The sequence below is a fragment of the Nerophis ophidion genome, linkage group LG22 (genome assembly GCF_033978795.1).
Source record: "Nerophis ophidion isolate RoL-2023_Sa linkage group LG22, RoL_Noph_v1.0, whole genome shotgun sequence".
Classification (NCBI taxonomy): domain Eukaryota; kingdom Metazoa; phylum Chordata; class Actinopteri; order Syngnathiformes; family Syngnathidae; genus Nerophis; species Nerophis ophidion.
Window position 1 is genome coordinate 18640618 of NC_084632.1, and position 18181 is coordinate 18658798.

The 18181-nt window shown below is 41.0% G+C and overlaps 1 protein-coding gene across 1 annotated transcript; it reads left to right on the top strand.

Annotated features, from left to right (window-relative positions):
* Positions 1-700: 700 nt before the first annotated feature.
* mpv17l2 (MPV17 mitochondrial inner membrane protein like 2) lies at positions 701-17714 on the top strand. Its single transcript, XM_061883400.1, has 5 exons — positions 701-1023; positions 7277-7438; positions 9531-9607; positions 15535-15663; positions 15748-17714. Exons 1-5 carry the CDS (start codon positions 834-836, stop codon positions 15850-15852), a joined length of 663 nt encoding a protein of 220 aa, XP_061739384.1. The 5' UTR covers positions 701-833; the 3' UTR covers positions 15853-17714.
* The last annotated feature ends 467 nt before the right edge of the window (positions 17715-18181 follow it).

Sequence of the window (18181 nt, forward strand, 5' to 3'; positions counted from 1 at the left end):
AACTGGGGGTGGGATTAAATAAATTATCTCCTTCCCACTCCAATTCAGGCAAAACTGGACAATCATGTATTACATACTATACATTTCCTTTTTTCACTATATTATTTTATATTAATTTATATTATTATGTGTTGTCAACTTTGTACTTTTTTGTGTGTATTATTATTATTTGTGTGTATTATATATATATTTTTTGGGCTTCACGGTGGAGGAGGGGTTAGTGCGTCTGCCTCACAATACGAAGGTCCTGAGTAGTCCTGGGTTCAATCCCGGACTCTGTGTGGAGTTTGCATGTCCTCCCTGTGAATGCGTGGGTTCCCTCCGGGTACTCCGGCTTCCTCCCACTTCCAAAGACATGCACCTGGGGATAGGTTGATTGGCAACACTAAATTGGCCCTAGTGTGTGAATGGGAGTGTGAATGTTGTCTGTCTATCTGTGTTGGCCCTGTGGTGAGGTAGCGACTTGTCCAGGGTGTATGCCGCCTTCCGCCCGATTGTAGCTGAGATAGGCACCAGCGCCCCCCGCGACCCCAAAGGGAATAAGCGGTAGAAAAAGGATTGATGGATTATTATTTTTATGTCATTGCTTTAAATAAATAAATGAAATGGGAAGAAAAAAAAGAAAACCCCGTATTACTCCACGCCAGGAGGAGGCGCACTGACATTTAGTTGCCTTCATGGACGGGGATAAAATTCTCTTGGTGGCTTTCCTCTGTTTGTTGCGACTTCCTTCAGCAACAATGCGTCACTAGTCATTAAGAAGGTTCCACATTAATAACTTTACTCCGACCTCTGTCCAACTCGCCCTTAAGAGACTTTACAGCCGATACGACATGCTTCCCCGGGTGGGGAAGGAGTTTGTAGTCCGCATTCGGTTCTCGTGGCGGCAGCTCTTCCAAGGTCGGTATCTGCTCCTCACCAACACTGTGAGCGGCGGAGGCATGCTGGCGCTGGGGGACTTCCTGCAACAGAGCCGGGAGAGGTATAAAAACCCGGCCAAAGTCCGAGACTGGAATAGGACAGGTGAGCGAACTAGAAGGAGCCCCTGACAAAGTTTATCACTTTTTAACAAATAAACGTAACCCCCTTCTAATTTTAGTCCTGTCGCAAAATGTGTGAAGTGAATTTTATTTACATAGCACTTTTCTCTAGTGACTCAAAGCGCTTTACATACTGAAAACCCAATATCTAAGTTACATTTAAACGCCTACTGAAATGAGATTTTCTTATTTAAACGGGGAAAGCAGGTCCATTCTATGTGTCATACTTGATCATTTCGCGATATTGCCATATTTTTGCTGAAAGGATTTAGTAGAGAACATCGACAATAAAGTTCGCAACTTTTGGTCGCTAATAAAAAAGCCTTGCCTGTACCGGAAGTAGCAGACGATGTGCGCGTGACGTCACGGGTTGTGGAGCTCCTCACATCCTCACTTTGTTTACAATCATGGCCACCAGCAGCTAGAGCGATTTGGACCGAGAAAGGGACGATTTTCCCATTAATTTGAGCGAGGATGAAAGATTTGTGGATGAGGGTAGTGAGAGTGAAGGACAAGAAAACAGAAGGCGAGGGCAGTGGGAGCGATTCAGATAGATAGCTAGATAGATAGTACTTTATTGATTCCTTCAGGAGAGTTCCTTCAAGATGTTATTAGACTTAAACTTAGACTTCCTTTTTATCGCCATTTAAATTTTAACTTTACAGTACAAATAAGAATGAAGTTTTGTTGTATTAGCTCTTGGTAGTGCAGGATTAAAAAAAAAAACGCAATAAGTTGCAGGTATAAATAAATAGATTACTGCAGTGGTTCTCAACCTTTTTTCAGTGTTGTACCCCCTGTGAACATTTTTTTAATTCAAGTACCCCCTAATCAGAGCAAAGCATGTTTGGTTGAAAAAACGAGATAAAGAAGTAAAATACAGCACTATGTCATCAGTTTCTGATTTATTCAATTGTATAAGAGTGCAAAATATTACTCATTGGTCGTAGTCTTTCTTGAACTAAAAACTTGTTGAAAAATAAACAAGTGATTCAATTATAAATAAATATTTCTACACATAGAAGTAATCATCAACTTAAAGTGCCCTCTTTGGGGATTGTAATAGAGATCCATCTGGATTCATGAACTTAATTCTAAACATTTCTTCACAAAAAAAGACATCTTTAACATCAATATTTATGGAACATGTCCACAAAAAATCTAGATGTCAACACTGAATATTGCATTGTTGCAGTTCTTTTCACAGTTTATGAACTTACTTTCATATTTTGTTGACGTATTATTCAATAAATATATTTAAAATTGATTTTTTAATTGTTGCTATTTTTATAATATTTTTGAAAAATCTCACGTACCCCTTGGCATACCTTCAAGTACCCCCAGGGGTACGCGTACCCCCATTTGAGAACCACTGGATTACTGTACAAATAAATACATTGCAATTTTTCACATGCGTCCATGTTTATGGATGTATGTTTTATTGTCTTTTTTATTCCAGCGAGTTAATCCATTTTGGGGGGAGTTGAGGGGATAATTTAATTATGATGCTTTCTAGTGTCTTACGGCCTGAGGGAAGAAGCTGTTACAGAACCTGGAGGTTCTGCTACGGAGGCTGCAGAACCTCTTACTAGAGTCCAGCAGTGAAAACAGTCCTTGGTGGGGGTGGGAGGAGTCTTTGCAGATTTTCTGAGCCCTGGTCAGGCAGCGGCTTTTTTCGATCTCCTGGATAGGAGGAAGAGGAGTCCTGATAATCTTTTCCACCGTCCTCACCACTCTCTGTAGAGACTTCCAGTCTAAAGCAGTGCAGGCTCCATTCCAGACATTAGACACATTTACTAGGATAATTCTAGACAATCCCTTATCTGCCTTTTGGGTTACTAGTGTTTTAGTGAAATTATATGGTACCTACAAGACGGAGGGGTGTGGCCACGGGTGTGGTGACCGCCAGTGTCTCCGGTGGGAAGAGGCAAGAGAGTCCGCAGCTGCAGGAGTACGCAAGCTCCGCTCATGTCTACGTTAAGAGCCGACATATAACCATAATTTTCTCACCGAAACCTGCCGGTTGACATGTGGTCAGGAACCATGTTCGCTTGACTGCTCTGTTCCATAGTAAAGCTTCACCTTCAGGAATGTAAACAAGGAAACACCAGCTGTGTTTGTGTTGCTAAAGGCAGCTGCAATACACCGCTTCCCACCTACATCTTTCTTCTTTGACTTCTCCATTATTAATTGAAGAAATTGCAAAAGATTCAGCAACACAGATGTCCAGAATACTGTGTAATTATGCAATTAAAGCAGACTACTTATAGCTTGGATCAGGCTGGAAAAAAATGTCTGCTACAACCCGAGACGTCACGCGCACACGTCATCATACGAGTCATCATACCGCCACGTTTTCAACACGACACTTCGCGGGAAATTTAAAATTGCAATTTACAGGACTGTCTCAGAAAATTTGAATATTGTGATAAAGTCCTTTATTTTCTGTAATGCAACTAAAAACATGAACATTTCATACATTCTGGATTCATTACACATCAACTGGAATATTGCAAGCCTTTTATTATTTTAATATTGCTGATTATGGCATACAGCTTAAGAAAACTCAAAAATCCTATCTCAAAAAATTAGAATATTTCCTCAGACCAAGTAAAAAAACAAGATTTATAACAGCAAAACAAAATCAAACATTTGAAAATGTCAATTAATGCACTCAGTACTTGGTTGGGAATCCTTTTGCACGGATTACTGCATCAATGCGGCGTGGCATGGAAGCAATTGGCCCGTGGCATTGCTGAGGTGTTATGGATGCCCAGGATGCTTCAATAGCGGCCTTCAGCTAATTTGCATTATTGGGTCTGGTGTCTTTCAGCTTCTTCTTCACAATAACCCACAAATTCTCTATGAGGTTCAGGTCAGGAGAGTTGGCAGGCCAATGGAGGACAGTAATGCCATGGTCAGTACACCAGTTACTGCTGGTTTTGGCACTGTGGACTGGTGCCAGATGATGCTGGAAAATGAAATCATCATCTCCACAGAGCTTTACAACAGATGGAAGCATGTACACAGCTGCATTGACTCTGGACTTGATGAAACACAGTGGACCAAAACCAACAGCTGACATGGCTCCCTAAACCATTGCTGACTGGGGGAACTTCCGTTGTCTAGAGTTCAGGAGTGGCTTGACCATGGGAGTACGGCTATTGAAGCTGTATCTGTTGAAAAGCTCTATGGAGATGATTATTTCATTTTCCAGCATGATCTGGCACCTGTCCACAGTGCCAAAACCACCAGTAACTGGTGTACTGACCATGGCATTACTGTCCTCCATTGGCCTGCCAACTCCCCTGACCTGAACCTCATATAGAATTTGTGGGTTATTGTGAAGAAGAAGCTGAAAAACACCAGGCCCAATAATGCAAATGAGCTGATGGCCGCTATTGAAGCATCCTGGGCATCCATAACACCTCAGCAATGCCACAGGCCGATTGCCTCCATGCCACGCCGCATTGATGCAGTAATCCGTGCAAAATGATTACTGCAGTGCATTAATTGACATTTTCAAATGTTTGATTTTGTTTTGCTGTTATAGATCTTTTTTTTTTACTTGGTCTGAGGAAATATTCTAATTTTTTGAGATAGGATTTATGAGTTTTCTTAAGCTGTATGCCATAATCAGCAATTTTAAAATAATAAAAGGTTTGCAATATTTCAGTTGATGTGTAATGAATCCAGAATGTATGACATTTGCATGTTTTTAGTTGCATTACAGAAAATAAAGGACTTTATCACAATATTCTAATTTTCTGAGACAGTCCTGTAGTAAACTAAACCGGCCGTATTGGCATGTGTTGCAATGTTAAGATTTCATCATTGATATATAAACTATCAGACTGCGTGGTCGGTAGTAGTGGGTTTCAGTAGGCCTTTAAACCAGTGTGGATGGCACTGGGAGCAGGTGGGTAAAGTGTCTTGCTCGAGGACACAACGGCAGTGACTAGGATGGTTGAAGCGGGGCTCGAACCTGGAACCCTCAAGTTGCTGGCACGGCCAGTCTACCAACCGAGGTATACCGCCCCAAATGGTAACGTTGTGAGTCCTTGTGGTTGTCTGGTCTGTAGCCAAGGACGTAGCACCAAATTTAGGGTTTGTACGGGTGCTTAAAAACCTTGAAAATGCTTGGATTTTAATATTGTGTTTAAGGTTTGAAAAATGCTTGAATTTTGGTTGAAGTTAAAGGTAAAGTCAATTAATCAATCAATCAATATTTATTTCTATAGCCTTAAATCCAAAGTGTCTCAAAAGGCTGGAAAAGCCACAACGACCTCCTCCTCCATCCTCGGTTCAGAGCCCACATCAGGGCAAGGAAAAACTCAGAACCCATTGGGATGTCAATGTGAATGACTATGAGAAACCTTGGAGAGGACCGCAAATGTGGGTGACAAATTACAGTTGTCTGTTCGACATATTCCCACTTGAAGCCAAACCACCGCCAGACGATGGACCCACTGCTGTTTTTCTTGGGAATTACTTCTTCCTTCATGTCAGGTTCAAACACGGATGACCTCTATTAAAAAAAAAAAAAAAAAAAGCGCTATATAAATATAATTCACTAAACAAGACAAAAAGGCAAAGAATCAAACAGAGACAGAATTAAATTTATACTCTGATCCGAGGAGAGGCATGGCCACTGTACACCCTGTACAGTTCCTGCACCATGCTGTAACCCAAGATCATTCTTGTAGTTCTTCAGTTGATTTTCACCCCCCTCCTTCCCACAGCTGCTTCCTCAAGGAAGTGGGCCGTGACCAGCATTGCCTTCGGTTCCCGAACAGATCAAAGGAAGTCCCATAAAATAGATCACAGAGAGTCCCATAAAATAGATCAAAGAGGGTTCGTAAAAACACTTAAAAGTGTTCCTCTGGAAGTTGGGCAGATTCTGCCATCTGTCCGCCTGGAAGTCCAGCATTCTTCTTGGAAAGTTCCAGCCTTTTTTCTTTTCGTCAGGAACACAATGTAATACAAGGTTTTATTTGATAATTTACACAGAATTTTTCTGACACTTCATTCGCACATTCTTTCTCTCGTATTACCACTCGCACGGCTCTGCTAGCACCACAGCTAACGTTACCCATGCTGCTACCTCTGCTCCACGAGGGCGTATGACGTATGTGACGTGTGTAAGAATTTGCGCTTGTTTGTGAGAAGGAGAGACAGGAAAAAGCAAGAAGAGCCTGTAATGTAATGCCCGCAGCTGAAAGCAACTGTGTGAGAATGTATACTTGAATATACTGATATAGTCATTTTCTATATCGCACACAGACAAACCCGCAATATATCATTAATACTGTTTATTGTTACATTCCTACTACACAGTTAGCGTGATCATTTGCATCAGTCTACTATGGACTATAAAACTATAAATGAGTTACCTTATCTGTGAATAGTTGATTCATTGCTACTATCAAAGGCAATAAATGCTACCCAATAAATTGTTTACAGGACTCAATAATTCTTATAAAGTGCCGCTGTCTATGACAGAAAATTTCAGATCACAGAAATCTAAACAGTGGCAGAGGGGTTAGTGCGTCTGCCTCACAATACGAAGGTCCTGCAGTCTTGGGTTAAATCCCAGGCTCGGGATCCTTCCGTGTGGAGTTTGCATGTTCTCCCCGTGAATGCGCAGGTTCCCTTTGGGTACTCCGGCTTCCTCCCACTTCCAAAGACATGCACCTGGGGATAGGTTGATTGTCAACACTAAATTGGCCCTAGTGTGTGAATGTGAGTGTGAATGCTGTCTGTCTATCTGTGTTGGCCCTGCAATGAGGTTGTGACTTGTCCAGGGTGTACACAGCCTTCCGCCCGATTGTATTTGAGATAGGCGCCAGTGCCCCCTGCGACCCCAAAAGGAAAAAAGCGGTAGAAACTGGATGGATGGATGGAAATCTAAATAAATGCGAGCCTCAAATATGCGCAAATAGTGAGCTCATTTTTAATAGCCGCCATGTCCCAGTTAAATGCTGGATGCGTTGTCATCTTGAATAAAGAAGAGCCGCACATCAAATATTGTAGACCCTCTTCCCAAAATGTTGATGCTGCTCGGTGACTGTGTAACAATAGTTGTCATTGCTACAACACATACACTGCAACGTTTGTGCAGTTTATTTGTTAAATATGTTGTCTTAATCCACTCTTGGTAACATTTGCTAGCCGTTGGGGATGTTCTTATAGTTTTGTATGGTTTAAGAATTCATGTGTTTTCTTGTTCCCAAAAGGTCGTATGTTTGCGGTGGGCTGCTCCATGGGTCCAGTGCTGCACTTTTGGTACCAATGGCTCGACAGAAGGTTTGTGGGATACGCTCTGAACACAGTGGTCAAGAAGGTTCTAGTGGACCAGATGATTGCATCGCCAACACTCGGCTTGTGGTACTTTTTAGGTAAGGAAATACATTTTTTGTTGTCTGTTGTAGCCTAGCAGCCTTTTTGCAGCATTCTAAGTAGGGCTGCAACGATTAATTGACGTACCGCATTTTTCAGAGTATAAGGCGCACTTGTCGAAAATGCATAATAAAGAAGGAAAAAATCATATATAAGTCGCACTGGAGTACAAGTCGCATTTTTTGGGGAAATTTATTTGATGAAACCCAACACCAAGAATAGACATTTGAAAGGCAATTTAAAATAAATAAAGAATAGTGAACAGGCTGAATAAGTGTACATTATATGACAAATAACCAACTGAGAAGGTGCCTGGAATGTTAACCTAACATATTATGGTAAGAGTCATTCAAATAACTATAACATATAGAACATGCTCCAAGTTTACCAAACAATCTGTCACTCCTAATCGCTAAATCCCATGAAATCTTATACGTCTAGTCTTTTACGTGAATGAGCTAAATAATATTATTTGATATTTTACGGTAATGTGTTAATAATTTCACACATATGTCGCTCATGTGTATGAGTCGCACCCCCAAACTATGGAAAAAACTGCGACTTATAGTCTGAAAAATACGGTAATCAAAAATGTAAAAAAAAAAAAAAAATTCGACTAAGATATTTTTTTATCCACTCTTAGCTAATCACTCCTCTATTGCAGTGGCCGTGCAGAAACCTGTGTGTTCAAAGTATTGGGTTCTTCACGCGGCCCGGATTTGATCAAATTTGATTATTATTGGTTCTCAAACATTTTTCACAAAGTACCACCTCAGAAAACACTTGGCTCTCCAAGTACCACCATAAATACCAACATTAAAATACAGTAGCGTAGTAGGCCTAAGTATTCATTTAAAACATGGCAGAGGTTTTATTTAACAAGACTATTTAATATTGTTCGCCACTGTAACATTACATGCAGTTTGAACAGTAACACTGTGATTGAATTTAGGGAAATAAAACACAATATTGAATTCAGTGATTCTGTGGCGTACCAACAGTACCACAGTTTGAAAATCACTGCTTTAGGTAAATAATAGTACATGAATAACCCTAACAGTACTGGATAAAATACTTTTTGCATTGAATGTCATGTTTACAGGATATCTTGCACTTTAAAGTCGATTGATGCATATTTCACTGTGGTTAGTTATTTTGTACGATAAAGTAAAACCGTTAGTTTCTCAGTAATTTTTGTTTATTTTGTTACTATACTACAACCGTAGCTCTGTCATCCGGGAGGAACTCAAAGTAAAGCCGCTGCTCCTCCACATCGAGAGGAGCCAGATGAAGTGGTTCGGGCATCTGGTCAGGATGCCACCCGAACGCCTCCCGAGGGAGGTGTTTAGGGCACGTCCAACCGGTAGGAGGCAACGGGGAAGACCCAGGACACGTTGGGAAGACTATGTCTCCCGGCTGGCCTGGGAACGCCTCGGGATCCCCCGGGAAGAGCTAGACGAAGTGGCTGGGGAGAGGGAAGTCTGGGCTTCCTTGCTTAGGCTGCTGCCCCCGCGACCCGACCTCGGATAAGCGGAAGAAGATGGATGGATGGATGGACTACAACCGGTTTTAAAAATGAGTTTAAATCAATTCACAGACTCATGGTCAAACTCAAAACGTGTCTAGCAGATCATTAGCAATAATGGTTGGACTTGTCGTTCAATTGTAAAAATTCTTGAAATAATCGTTATTTGCAGCCCTAATTCAAAGTGGTGTTTGCTCCTTCCATCTATCCGTTTTCTACCGCTTGCCCCTCTCTGTATCGCGACACTGGAGCCTATCCCAGCTACATTCGGGCGGAAGACGCCACCTTATTGCATGCCAACACAGAAAGACACTCCCGTTTCTCACATACATTTTCACACCTAAGGTGAACAGGGTCAAAGGTTGAGGTGTTGGAAGTTGTAGGTGAGGTAAAACAAAAGATGACGTGTGTTCGATTCAGGAAGGGTTCAGAGGTCGTGTGTGATACATTTTACTGATGCTTTGTTTGTGGCCGCCGATCACCTTCAAGTGTGTGACTTATCTCAAGTGTGTCTTGATGAAGCACATTGGTGACGCACGTCCGACTTACAACAGCGCTCATTGCAGGTATGGGTGTCATGGAGGGACGCTCTTTATCTCAAGGATGGGAGGAGTTTAGAGACAAATTCTGGGAATTTTATAAGGTAAGTGTATGTGGACGGCGTTGTAGACAATGGACAGGCATCAATGAATTCTCTAATTGTATGTGTATTCCTGTACCTGAGACATAAGCACTCGGTTTTCTAAATGAAAATGATTGCAGTTGTCTTGTATCCCACATTATCAAACACAATAATCATAAATGTTGTTACTAAAAAATGGACAATTAAAGATAATTGTGATCTCAATTCACAGTAATTTCTAAATTTTTTTTTGTGTCAATTTTACTGAACAAGCTACACCACAAACACATTTCCATGCACTAAATTCCATGCAAGACGAGTTGTCCTTGCTCCCCTGGCTCCAGCCACTGGCACTTATCGGATGAGTAATCACATTAATTAACTGACCTATAGAAATATTAATGTAGGGAAATTATTTGCAAATGCATATATCCATCCGTGCGTCTGTAATCTAATTCACGTGTTTGTGTACTAATGTGTGTGTATGTATCTCAATGTGTGTGTATGTAAACAGAGAAGCATGTGCCTGTTTTAAAGGCCCACTGAAACCCACAACTACCGACCACGCAGTCTGATGGTTTGTATATCAATGATAAAATATAAACGTTGCAACACATGCCAATACGGCCTTTTTAGTTTACTAAATTGCAATTTTAAATTTCCCGCGAAGTGTCCTGTTGAAAATGTCGCGGTATGATGACTCGTATGATGACGCGTGCGTTTGACGTCTCGGGTTGTAGCGCACATTATTTTCCAGCCCGATCCAAGTTATAAGTAGTCTGCTTTAATCGCATAATTAAACAGTATTCTGGACATCTGTGTTGCTGAATCTTTTGCAATTTGTTCAATTAATAATGGAGAAGTCAAAGTAGAAAGATGGAGGTGGGAAGCTTTTAGCCTTTAGCCACACAAACACAGTCTTTGTTTCCTTGTTTAAAATTCCCGAAGATGAAGCTTTACTATTGATCAGAGCGGTCAAATGAACATGGATCTCGACCAATTGTCAACCGGCAGTTTTCGGTGAGAAAATTGTGGTAATAAGTCAGCTCTTACCGGAGACATCAGCGGAGCTTCCGTCTTGCTGCTGCTGCTGCGTGACTTCCCTCAGAGACTCTGGCGTCAACACACCGTGGCCACACCCCTTCGACTTTCAGGTACTTTATATTCTCACTAAAAGACTAGTAACACAATAGGCAGATAAGAGATTTTCCAGAATTATCCTACTATCTGAATCGCTCTCACAGCTCTTGCCTTTTTTTTTTTCTTTTTTTTTTTTCTAGTCCTTCACTCTAAATTCCCTCATCCACGAATCTTTCATCCTCGCTCAAATTAATGGGGAAATTGTCGCTTTTTCTCGGTCCGAATAGCTCTAGCTGCTGCTGGCTCTGATTGTAAACAATGTGAGGATGTGAGGAGCTCCACAACCCGTGACGTCACGCGCACATCGTCTGCTACTTTCGGTACAGGCAAGGCTTTTTTATTAGCGACCAAAAGTTGCGAACTTTATCGTCGATGTTCTCTACTAAATCCTTTCAGCAAAAATATCTCAATATCGCGAAATGATCAAGTATGACACATAGAATGGACCGGCTATCCCCGTTTAAATAAGAAAATCTCATTTCAGTAGGCCTTTAAGTTGTCTGTCTGTGTAATGATTTGCCTGTGGGTAAAAAAAAAATCTGTTTCCTTTTTGCTACGTTTCTGCGATGAAAGAATTGCGTTTGCGTAATCATATTTGTGTGTGCGTACTCAGATGCGTGAATTTGTAATGCAATCTGTGTCTAAGAGTTGTGTGCGTAAAAAATGTGTAATTAGATTGGCGTGAGGGCAGCACGGTGAAAGAGGGGTTAGTGCATCCGCCTCACAATACGAAGGTCCTGATTAGTCCTGGGTTCAATCCCAGGCTCAGGATCTTTCTGTGTGGAGTTTGCATGTTCTCCCCGTGACTGCGTGGGTTCCCTCCGGGTACTCCGGCTTCCTCCAAAAACATGCACCTGGGGATAGGTTGATTGGCAACACTAAATTGGCCCTAGTGTGTGAATGTGAGTGTGAATGTTGTTTGTCTATCTGTGTTGGCCCTGCGATGAGGTGGCGACTTGTCCAGGGTGTACTCCGCCTACCGCCCGAATGCAGCTGAGATAGGCTCCAGCGACCCAAAAATGGACAAGCGGCAAAAAATGAATGGATGGATAGATTGGCGTGAAGCAGGAACCCTGGTTGGCTGTGTCTTTAGCCTTGTGGCATGTCAGAGTTGTCTATAATCTATATGCACAAGCTTTGTGCCTGACAACTCAGCGTGCTGTCACTTTAGCGCCGGCATTCAATTCAATGAGATGATAAAACATTTCAGATAGTGTTGACATTATTGGGAATACTTACAACGTTAGCAATTAAATAATGGACAAGTGACCATCCCAGAAAACAAACAGCAAGATGTTATGAACAAGTTGTGGCAACTATCCCTACACATTGGCAACATCAAATCCCTGTATACTTTTTGGGTGGGACAAATGTGTCCGTCTCCAATATTGTCCACACCTCTAATAACAGCAGTGCGGTTCTATAAGCAATGCCGAGAATCGACAGAAGTGAAGCGAGTGAAATGAAGTGAAACGAAGCGATATGCTGTTGTAAAAGGTTTGCTCTTTGCTACAATTTGTCTATAAAATTGTTGTAACTAGGGCTGGGCGATATGGCATTTTATTAATATCTCGATATTTTTAGGCCATATCGCGATACACGATATATATATCTCGATATTTTGGCTTAGCCTTGAATGAAGACTTGTTGCATATAATCACAGCAGTATGATGATTCTGTGTGTCTACATTAAAACTTTCTTGTTCCTACTGCATTAATATATGCTCATTTTAAACTTTCATGCAGAGAGGGAAATCACGACTAAGTTAATTGACCAAAACTGTATTTATTAAACAGTTATTGAGCAGTGGCACAAACATTCATGTCATTTCCAAAACAGAAAGTGCAAGATTGTCAGAGACATTTTAAAACAAGCTAAGTGCACTTTAGTTCATGATTTCACTAAGATGATACATCAAAACAACACTAAAGTAAAGTGAATTTTTTGTCCAGAACGCAACTACAATAGTTTAAAACAAATAAAAGTGCACTTGTACGCATGATGTAACACAAGATATTTCAATAACTGTCAAATAAAAATGAGCTGCATAATAGGAAATCAAATGGTTTATGTCCTTCGCTATGTGGTAGGTTCCTGCAGACGTTATCTCCTGTTGTTGACAAATGTTTTCATATGGTGTTAATCTGAAAATGGTTGCTTTGGCATTTTGTTGGTGTGGCACCAAACGGAGATGTTGACATGCGGAGTTTCAAGCACTCTTCATTCTCTAGCGGGTGACTTTTCAAATAATGCTACAATTTAGCAGTAGGTGCTACTTTTTGTAGCAACGCTTTTGCCGCATACTTGTTCGACATCTTCCCGCTTGAAGCCAAACCACCGCCAGACGATGGACCCCGTGCTGTTTTTCTTAGGATCTAATCTTGTTACCAGATTCACACCTTCTTTCTCTGGTATTACCACTCGCACCACTGTGGTAGCATCACAGCTAATGTTACCATGCCCCTACTTCTCCGCTCAGCGAGGGCGTATGATGCGACAGTATGTGACGTATGTAAGAAGGTGCGTTTGTTTTAAGTCTCTGTGAGAAGGAGAGACAAGAAAGCGTAAATAAAGCCTGTAGTGTAATGCCCATAGCTAAAAGCAACTGTGTGACAACGTATACTCTAATGTCACGATATAGTCATTTTCTATATCACATAGAGACAAACTCGAGTATATCGATATATTGCCCATCCCTTGTTATAAGTACAAACCCCGTTTCCATATGAGTTGGGAAATTGTGTTAGATGTAAATATAAAAGGAATACAATGATTTGCAAATAATTTTCAACCCTTATTAAACTGAATATGCTACAAAGACAACATATTTGATATTGAAACTGATAAACATTTTTTTTGTTGTTGCAAAAAATCATTAACTTTAGAATTTGATGCCAGCAACACGTGACAAAGAAGTTGGGAAAGGTGGCAATAAATACTGATAAAGTTGAGGAATGCTCATCAAACACATCACACAGGTGTGCAGGCTAATTGGGAAAAGGTGGGTGCCATGATTGGCTATAAAAACAGCTTCCCAAATAAATGCTCAGTCTTTCACAGGAAAGGATTGGGCGAGGTTCACCCCTTTGTCCACAACTGCGTGAGCAAATAGTCAAACGGTTTAAGAACAACGTTTTTCAAAGTGCAATTGCAAGAAATTTAGAGACATAATATAATCAAAGGTTCAGAGAATCTGGAGAAATCACTCCACGTAAGCGGTATGGCCGGAAACCAACATTGAATGACCGTGACCTTCGATCCCTCAGACGGCACTGTATCAAAAACCGACATCAATCTCTAAAGGATATCACCACATGGGCTCAGGAACACTTCAGAAAAACCACTGTCACTAAATACAGTTCGTCGCTGCATCTGTAAGTGCAAGTTAAAGCTCTACTATGTATAGCGAAAGCTATTTATCAACAACATCCAGAAACGCCGCCGGCTTCTCTGGGCCCGAGATCATCCAAGATGGACTGATGCAAAGTGGTCTGTGGTCTGACGAGTCCACATTTCAAATTATTTTTGGAAATATTTGACATTGTGTCATCCGGACCAAAGGGGAAGCGAACCATCCAGACTGTTATCCATGCAAAGTTCAAAAGCCAGCATCTGTGATGGTATGGGGGTGCATTAGTATGCAAGGCATGGGTAACTTGCACATCTGTGAAGGCACCATTAATGCTGAAAGGTACATACAGGTTTTGGAACAACTTATGCTGCCATCTAAGCGCCTTCTTTTTCATGGACGCCCCTGCTTATTTCAGCAAGACAATGCCAAGCCACATTCAGCACGTGTTACAATAGTGTGGCTTTGTAAAGAGTGCGGGTACTTTCCTGGCCAGCCTGCAGTCCAGACCTGTCTCCCATCGAAAATGTGTGGCGCATTATGAAGCGTAAAATACGACAGTGGAGACCCCCGATTGTTGAACGACTGAAGCTCTACATAAAACAAGAATGGGAAAGAATTCCACTTTCAAAGTTTCAACAATTAGTTTCCTCAGTTCCCAAACTTTTATTGAGTGTTGTTAAAAGAAAAGGTGATGTAACACAGTGGTTAACATGCTCTTTCCCAACTACTTTGGCACGTGTTGCAGCCATGAAGTTCTAAGTTAATTATTATTTGCATAAAAAAAATAAGGTTTATGAGTTTGAACATCAAATATCTTGTCTTTGTAGTGGATTCAATTGAATATGGGTTGAAAAGGATCTGCAAATCATTGTATTCCGTGTATACTTACATCTAACACAATTTCCCAACTCATATGGAAATGGGGTTTGTTTACATCTGCATAACATTGTAAGCTTATTAACATTAAAGTAAACAACACACCGGTCTTTCCTTGTCTCATGCCGTGTTTACAGTGAAGCCAACTGCTACATACGATTCATTATATTCTTGTATGGCAAAAAAAGCCACCGAGCTCACATGTGACATCGCACCGTGCCCCTCCAGGGGGGCCCGCCCCACTATTTGAGAAGGATCAGCTTACAGTGAGCTCAGGGGAAGTTAAGAACAGGAGCAGCAGGTAACAACACAAGCAGGAGAAAAGGAGCGCTTGATTTTGATGTTATCAAATTTATCGGCTTGATGTCCTATGCCAGATAATTATCTGTCTGATATTAATCGTGCTCAAGTGCAAGAAGTAGTGAGAACTCAAATGATTGTCTTTGTATGAATAATATCTCTTTATGACATCTAATGCCAAACGACTCAGTCCAAATACTGCTGCTATAACAATGTTTGCACTGCCTGTAATCATCTCAGGTTTGTTTATTCTCATTTGTGTTACTCCTGCTGTGACAGGCTGACTGGTGCGTTTGGCCCGCGGCTCAGATGATCAACTTTTATTATCTTTCACCCAAATACCGTGTGGTGTACGTCAACACCATTACCTTGGGGTGGGACACCTACCTCTCCTATCTCAAACACAGAGTAAGTTGGCTTTAAAAATTATTTCCTTTGGACATTTGCTTGATATTTATTGTATGTATCTGTGTATATTGCTTGTGTTGGCAGGATGACAGTAAGCCCTCTGAGCTGCTATCAGACAACAGTGTGTCCGATGTGCAGCAGGAAGCTCTGCCACCATCCGAACCTCTGGAGGAGAAAAGTGGATGGTGATTTTGTGAAAGACAAACTCTTTGTTCCAGATGACGGTACCTGCTGCAAAAAGCTTAAAGGTGGCACCTGTGGCTTTTTATTGGTATGGCGGTCGTTTTGTCTGTTTATTCAGGCAGTGTGATGCGTTTGTGAAACTGTTCAGGGATTCAAAACAAACAGAAGAGCTGTTTCACTGCCTGCAGAAAAACAGCAGGACTGCTTAACGTGTTAGGAAGGAAGAATTCCTAAACTTGATGCTGGTTACTGTGAGTAATATTTAAACATTGTAAAACTAAACTGGCTTCTTATTTAAGTACATATTGTTTTTTTACATTGATGATGATTGTAATGTGAAAATAGTATTTAACATTATTTTGAAAGTACAGACATTTCACGCCAAAATCTAGGACCCTGTTTTCAAGAGATTCAATCCGATAACCATTACTAGAGTGATGATTCGATTGACGATTCAACACCGTTCTCGATTCAAACCAATTCATCCATCCATTGTCTGCCGCTTATCCAAGGTCGGGTCGCGGGGGCAGCAGCCTAAGCAGTGAATTTCAGACTTCCCTCCCCCCTGCCATTTTGTCAAGCTCCTCCCGGGAGATCCCGAGGCGTTTCCAGGCCAGCCGGAAGACCTACCGTATTTTTCGGAATATAAGTCGCTCCGGAGTATAAGTCGCACCCGCCGAAAATGAATAATAAAGAAGGAAAAAGACTTATATAAGTCGCACTGGAGTATAAGTCGCATTTTTGGGGGAAATTTATTTGATAAAACCCAACACCAAGAATGGACATTTGAAAGGTAATTTAAAATAAATAAAGAATAGTGAACCACAGGCTGAATAAGTGTACGTAATGTGACGCATAAATAACCAACTGAGAACATGCCTGGTATGTTAAGGTAACATATTATGGTAAGAGTCATTCAAATAAATATAACATATAGAAAATGCTATACGTTTACCAAACAATCTGTCACTCCTACGGTAATGTGTTTATAATTTCACACATACTGTATTTCCTCGAATTGCCGCCGGGGCGCTAAGTATTTTAAAACTTCTTCTCACTCCAGCACTTACCAAAGGCATGCAGTAAAAATTTGAGTGGACCTTAAATCCTACTGAATAGCTTTTAATCTTCTTCTTGCGATTTCAAACTACCGGTATTGAAAGCAGCCTCCTCCATTTTGAAAATGATGACAGGAGAAGTGTCACTCATGACATCACAAGTTTGACCAACCAAGCATGCGCTAATTATTTTGGGAAGCGAGTTTGACCCGGCAGTAGTTATAGGCAGGCGCATACTATATGCCCTGCGGCAATTCAAGGAAATGCGGTAAGTCGTTTATGAGTACAAGTAGCACCCCCAAACTATGAAAAAAACTGCGACTTGTAGTCCGAAAAATACGGTAATTATTGCAAGTTAATGAAAAATTACAAATAATTGATTCTTATATTTACCAAACACTTTTTTTATTATTTTTTTTTAATCAATTTTGTGAAATCATGAATTGATCCGGAATCGGAATGAATAAGAATTACGATTCGGATGCGAATCAATGTTGGTGCACCCATAATAATCAGTATAAACAGGTTTTTATGTTCAAATGTTCACTTTTAATGAAATAATAGAGTACAACCTATCAATTCCATCTTGTTCCTAATTATATTTTAAGTTATATTACGTTTTTTTCAAGTCCTCTGCATTTTTGAGTGATTTTGTGTTCGACTATATCTCACCGTGCCTTCCTTGTGTGACGTACTGAACTGGTTTTTTTTCTGTGATGATGGACCATGGCGCTACATGCCGTACCTGTATCACCTCACATGTTGTGGAGAACTCTCACTCTCAACAAATTAAAAATGCCACATCAACAACTGTGCTGACTTGCCACAACACTTTTGTTCTTTTAACCGCTGCACATGATCCAGCACGACCTGCGTTATTTACAATCTGTTAAAAACAACAGGATGGCAGGCCATGTTTGAGTTTGACAGCTGGGCAATAAAGTATTTAAGAATAAAATGAATATGCAACATGATGTGCTGGAAGCTGAGAGTATTCCTCGGTCAATGATGCATGTGAGATTCTCTTCAAACATTGACCCAACCAGCTTCAAGGAGATTACTGGCATTGGCCAAATGTTGACAGCATCCTGCTGTCAAGGATGTGTGTGCGTGTTGTGTGTTTCTAGTCTTTCCCTTTCTCAACATGCCAGCAGCGATGTACCTGACTGTCCTCGTCTCAATGGTGGCTGTGACCATCAGTCGGGGTAAGTCAGCCTTTTACATTTCTACTGCCTAAAGTAATATTAAATAGGCATATAGGTGTGTTTGTGTGGTTT

Excerpts from the sequence above, each read along its gene's own strand:
- mpv17l2 (XM_061883400.1), top strand. The coding sequence starts at position 834 with ATGCTTCCCCGGGTGGGGAAGGAGTTTGTAGTCCGCATTCGGTTCTCG. Across the intron at positions 9,608-15,534 it reads AATTCTGGGAATTTTATAAG|GCTGACTGGTGCGTTTGGCC; the intron begins GTAAGTGTATGT and ends CTGCTGTGACAG. Across the intron at positions 15,664-15,747 it reads TCTCCTATCTCAAACACAGA|GATGACAGTAAGCCCTCTGA; the intron begins GTAAGTTGGCTT and ends TTGTGTTGGCAG.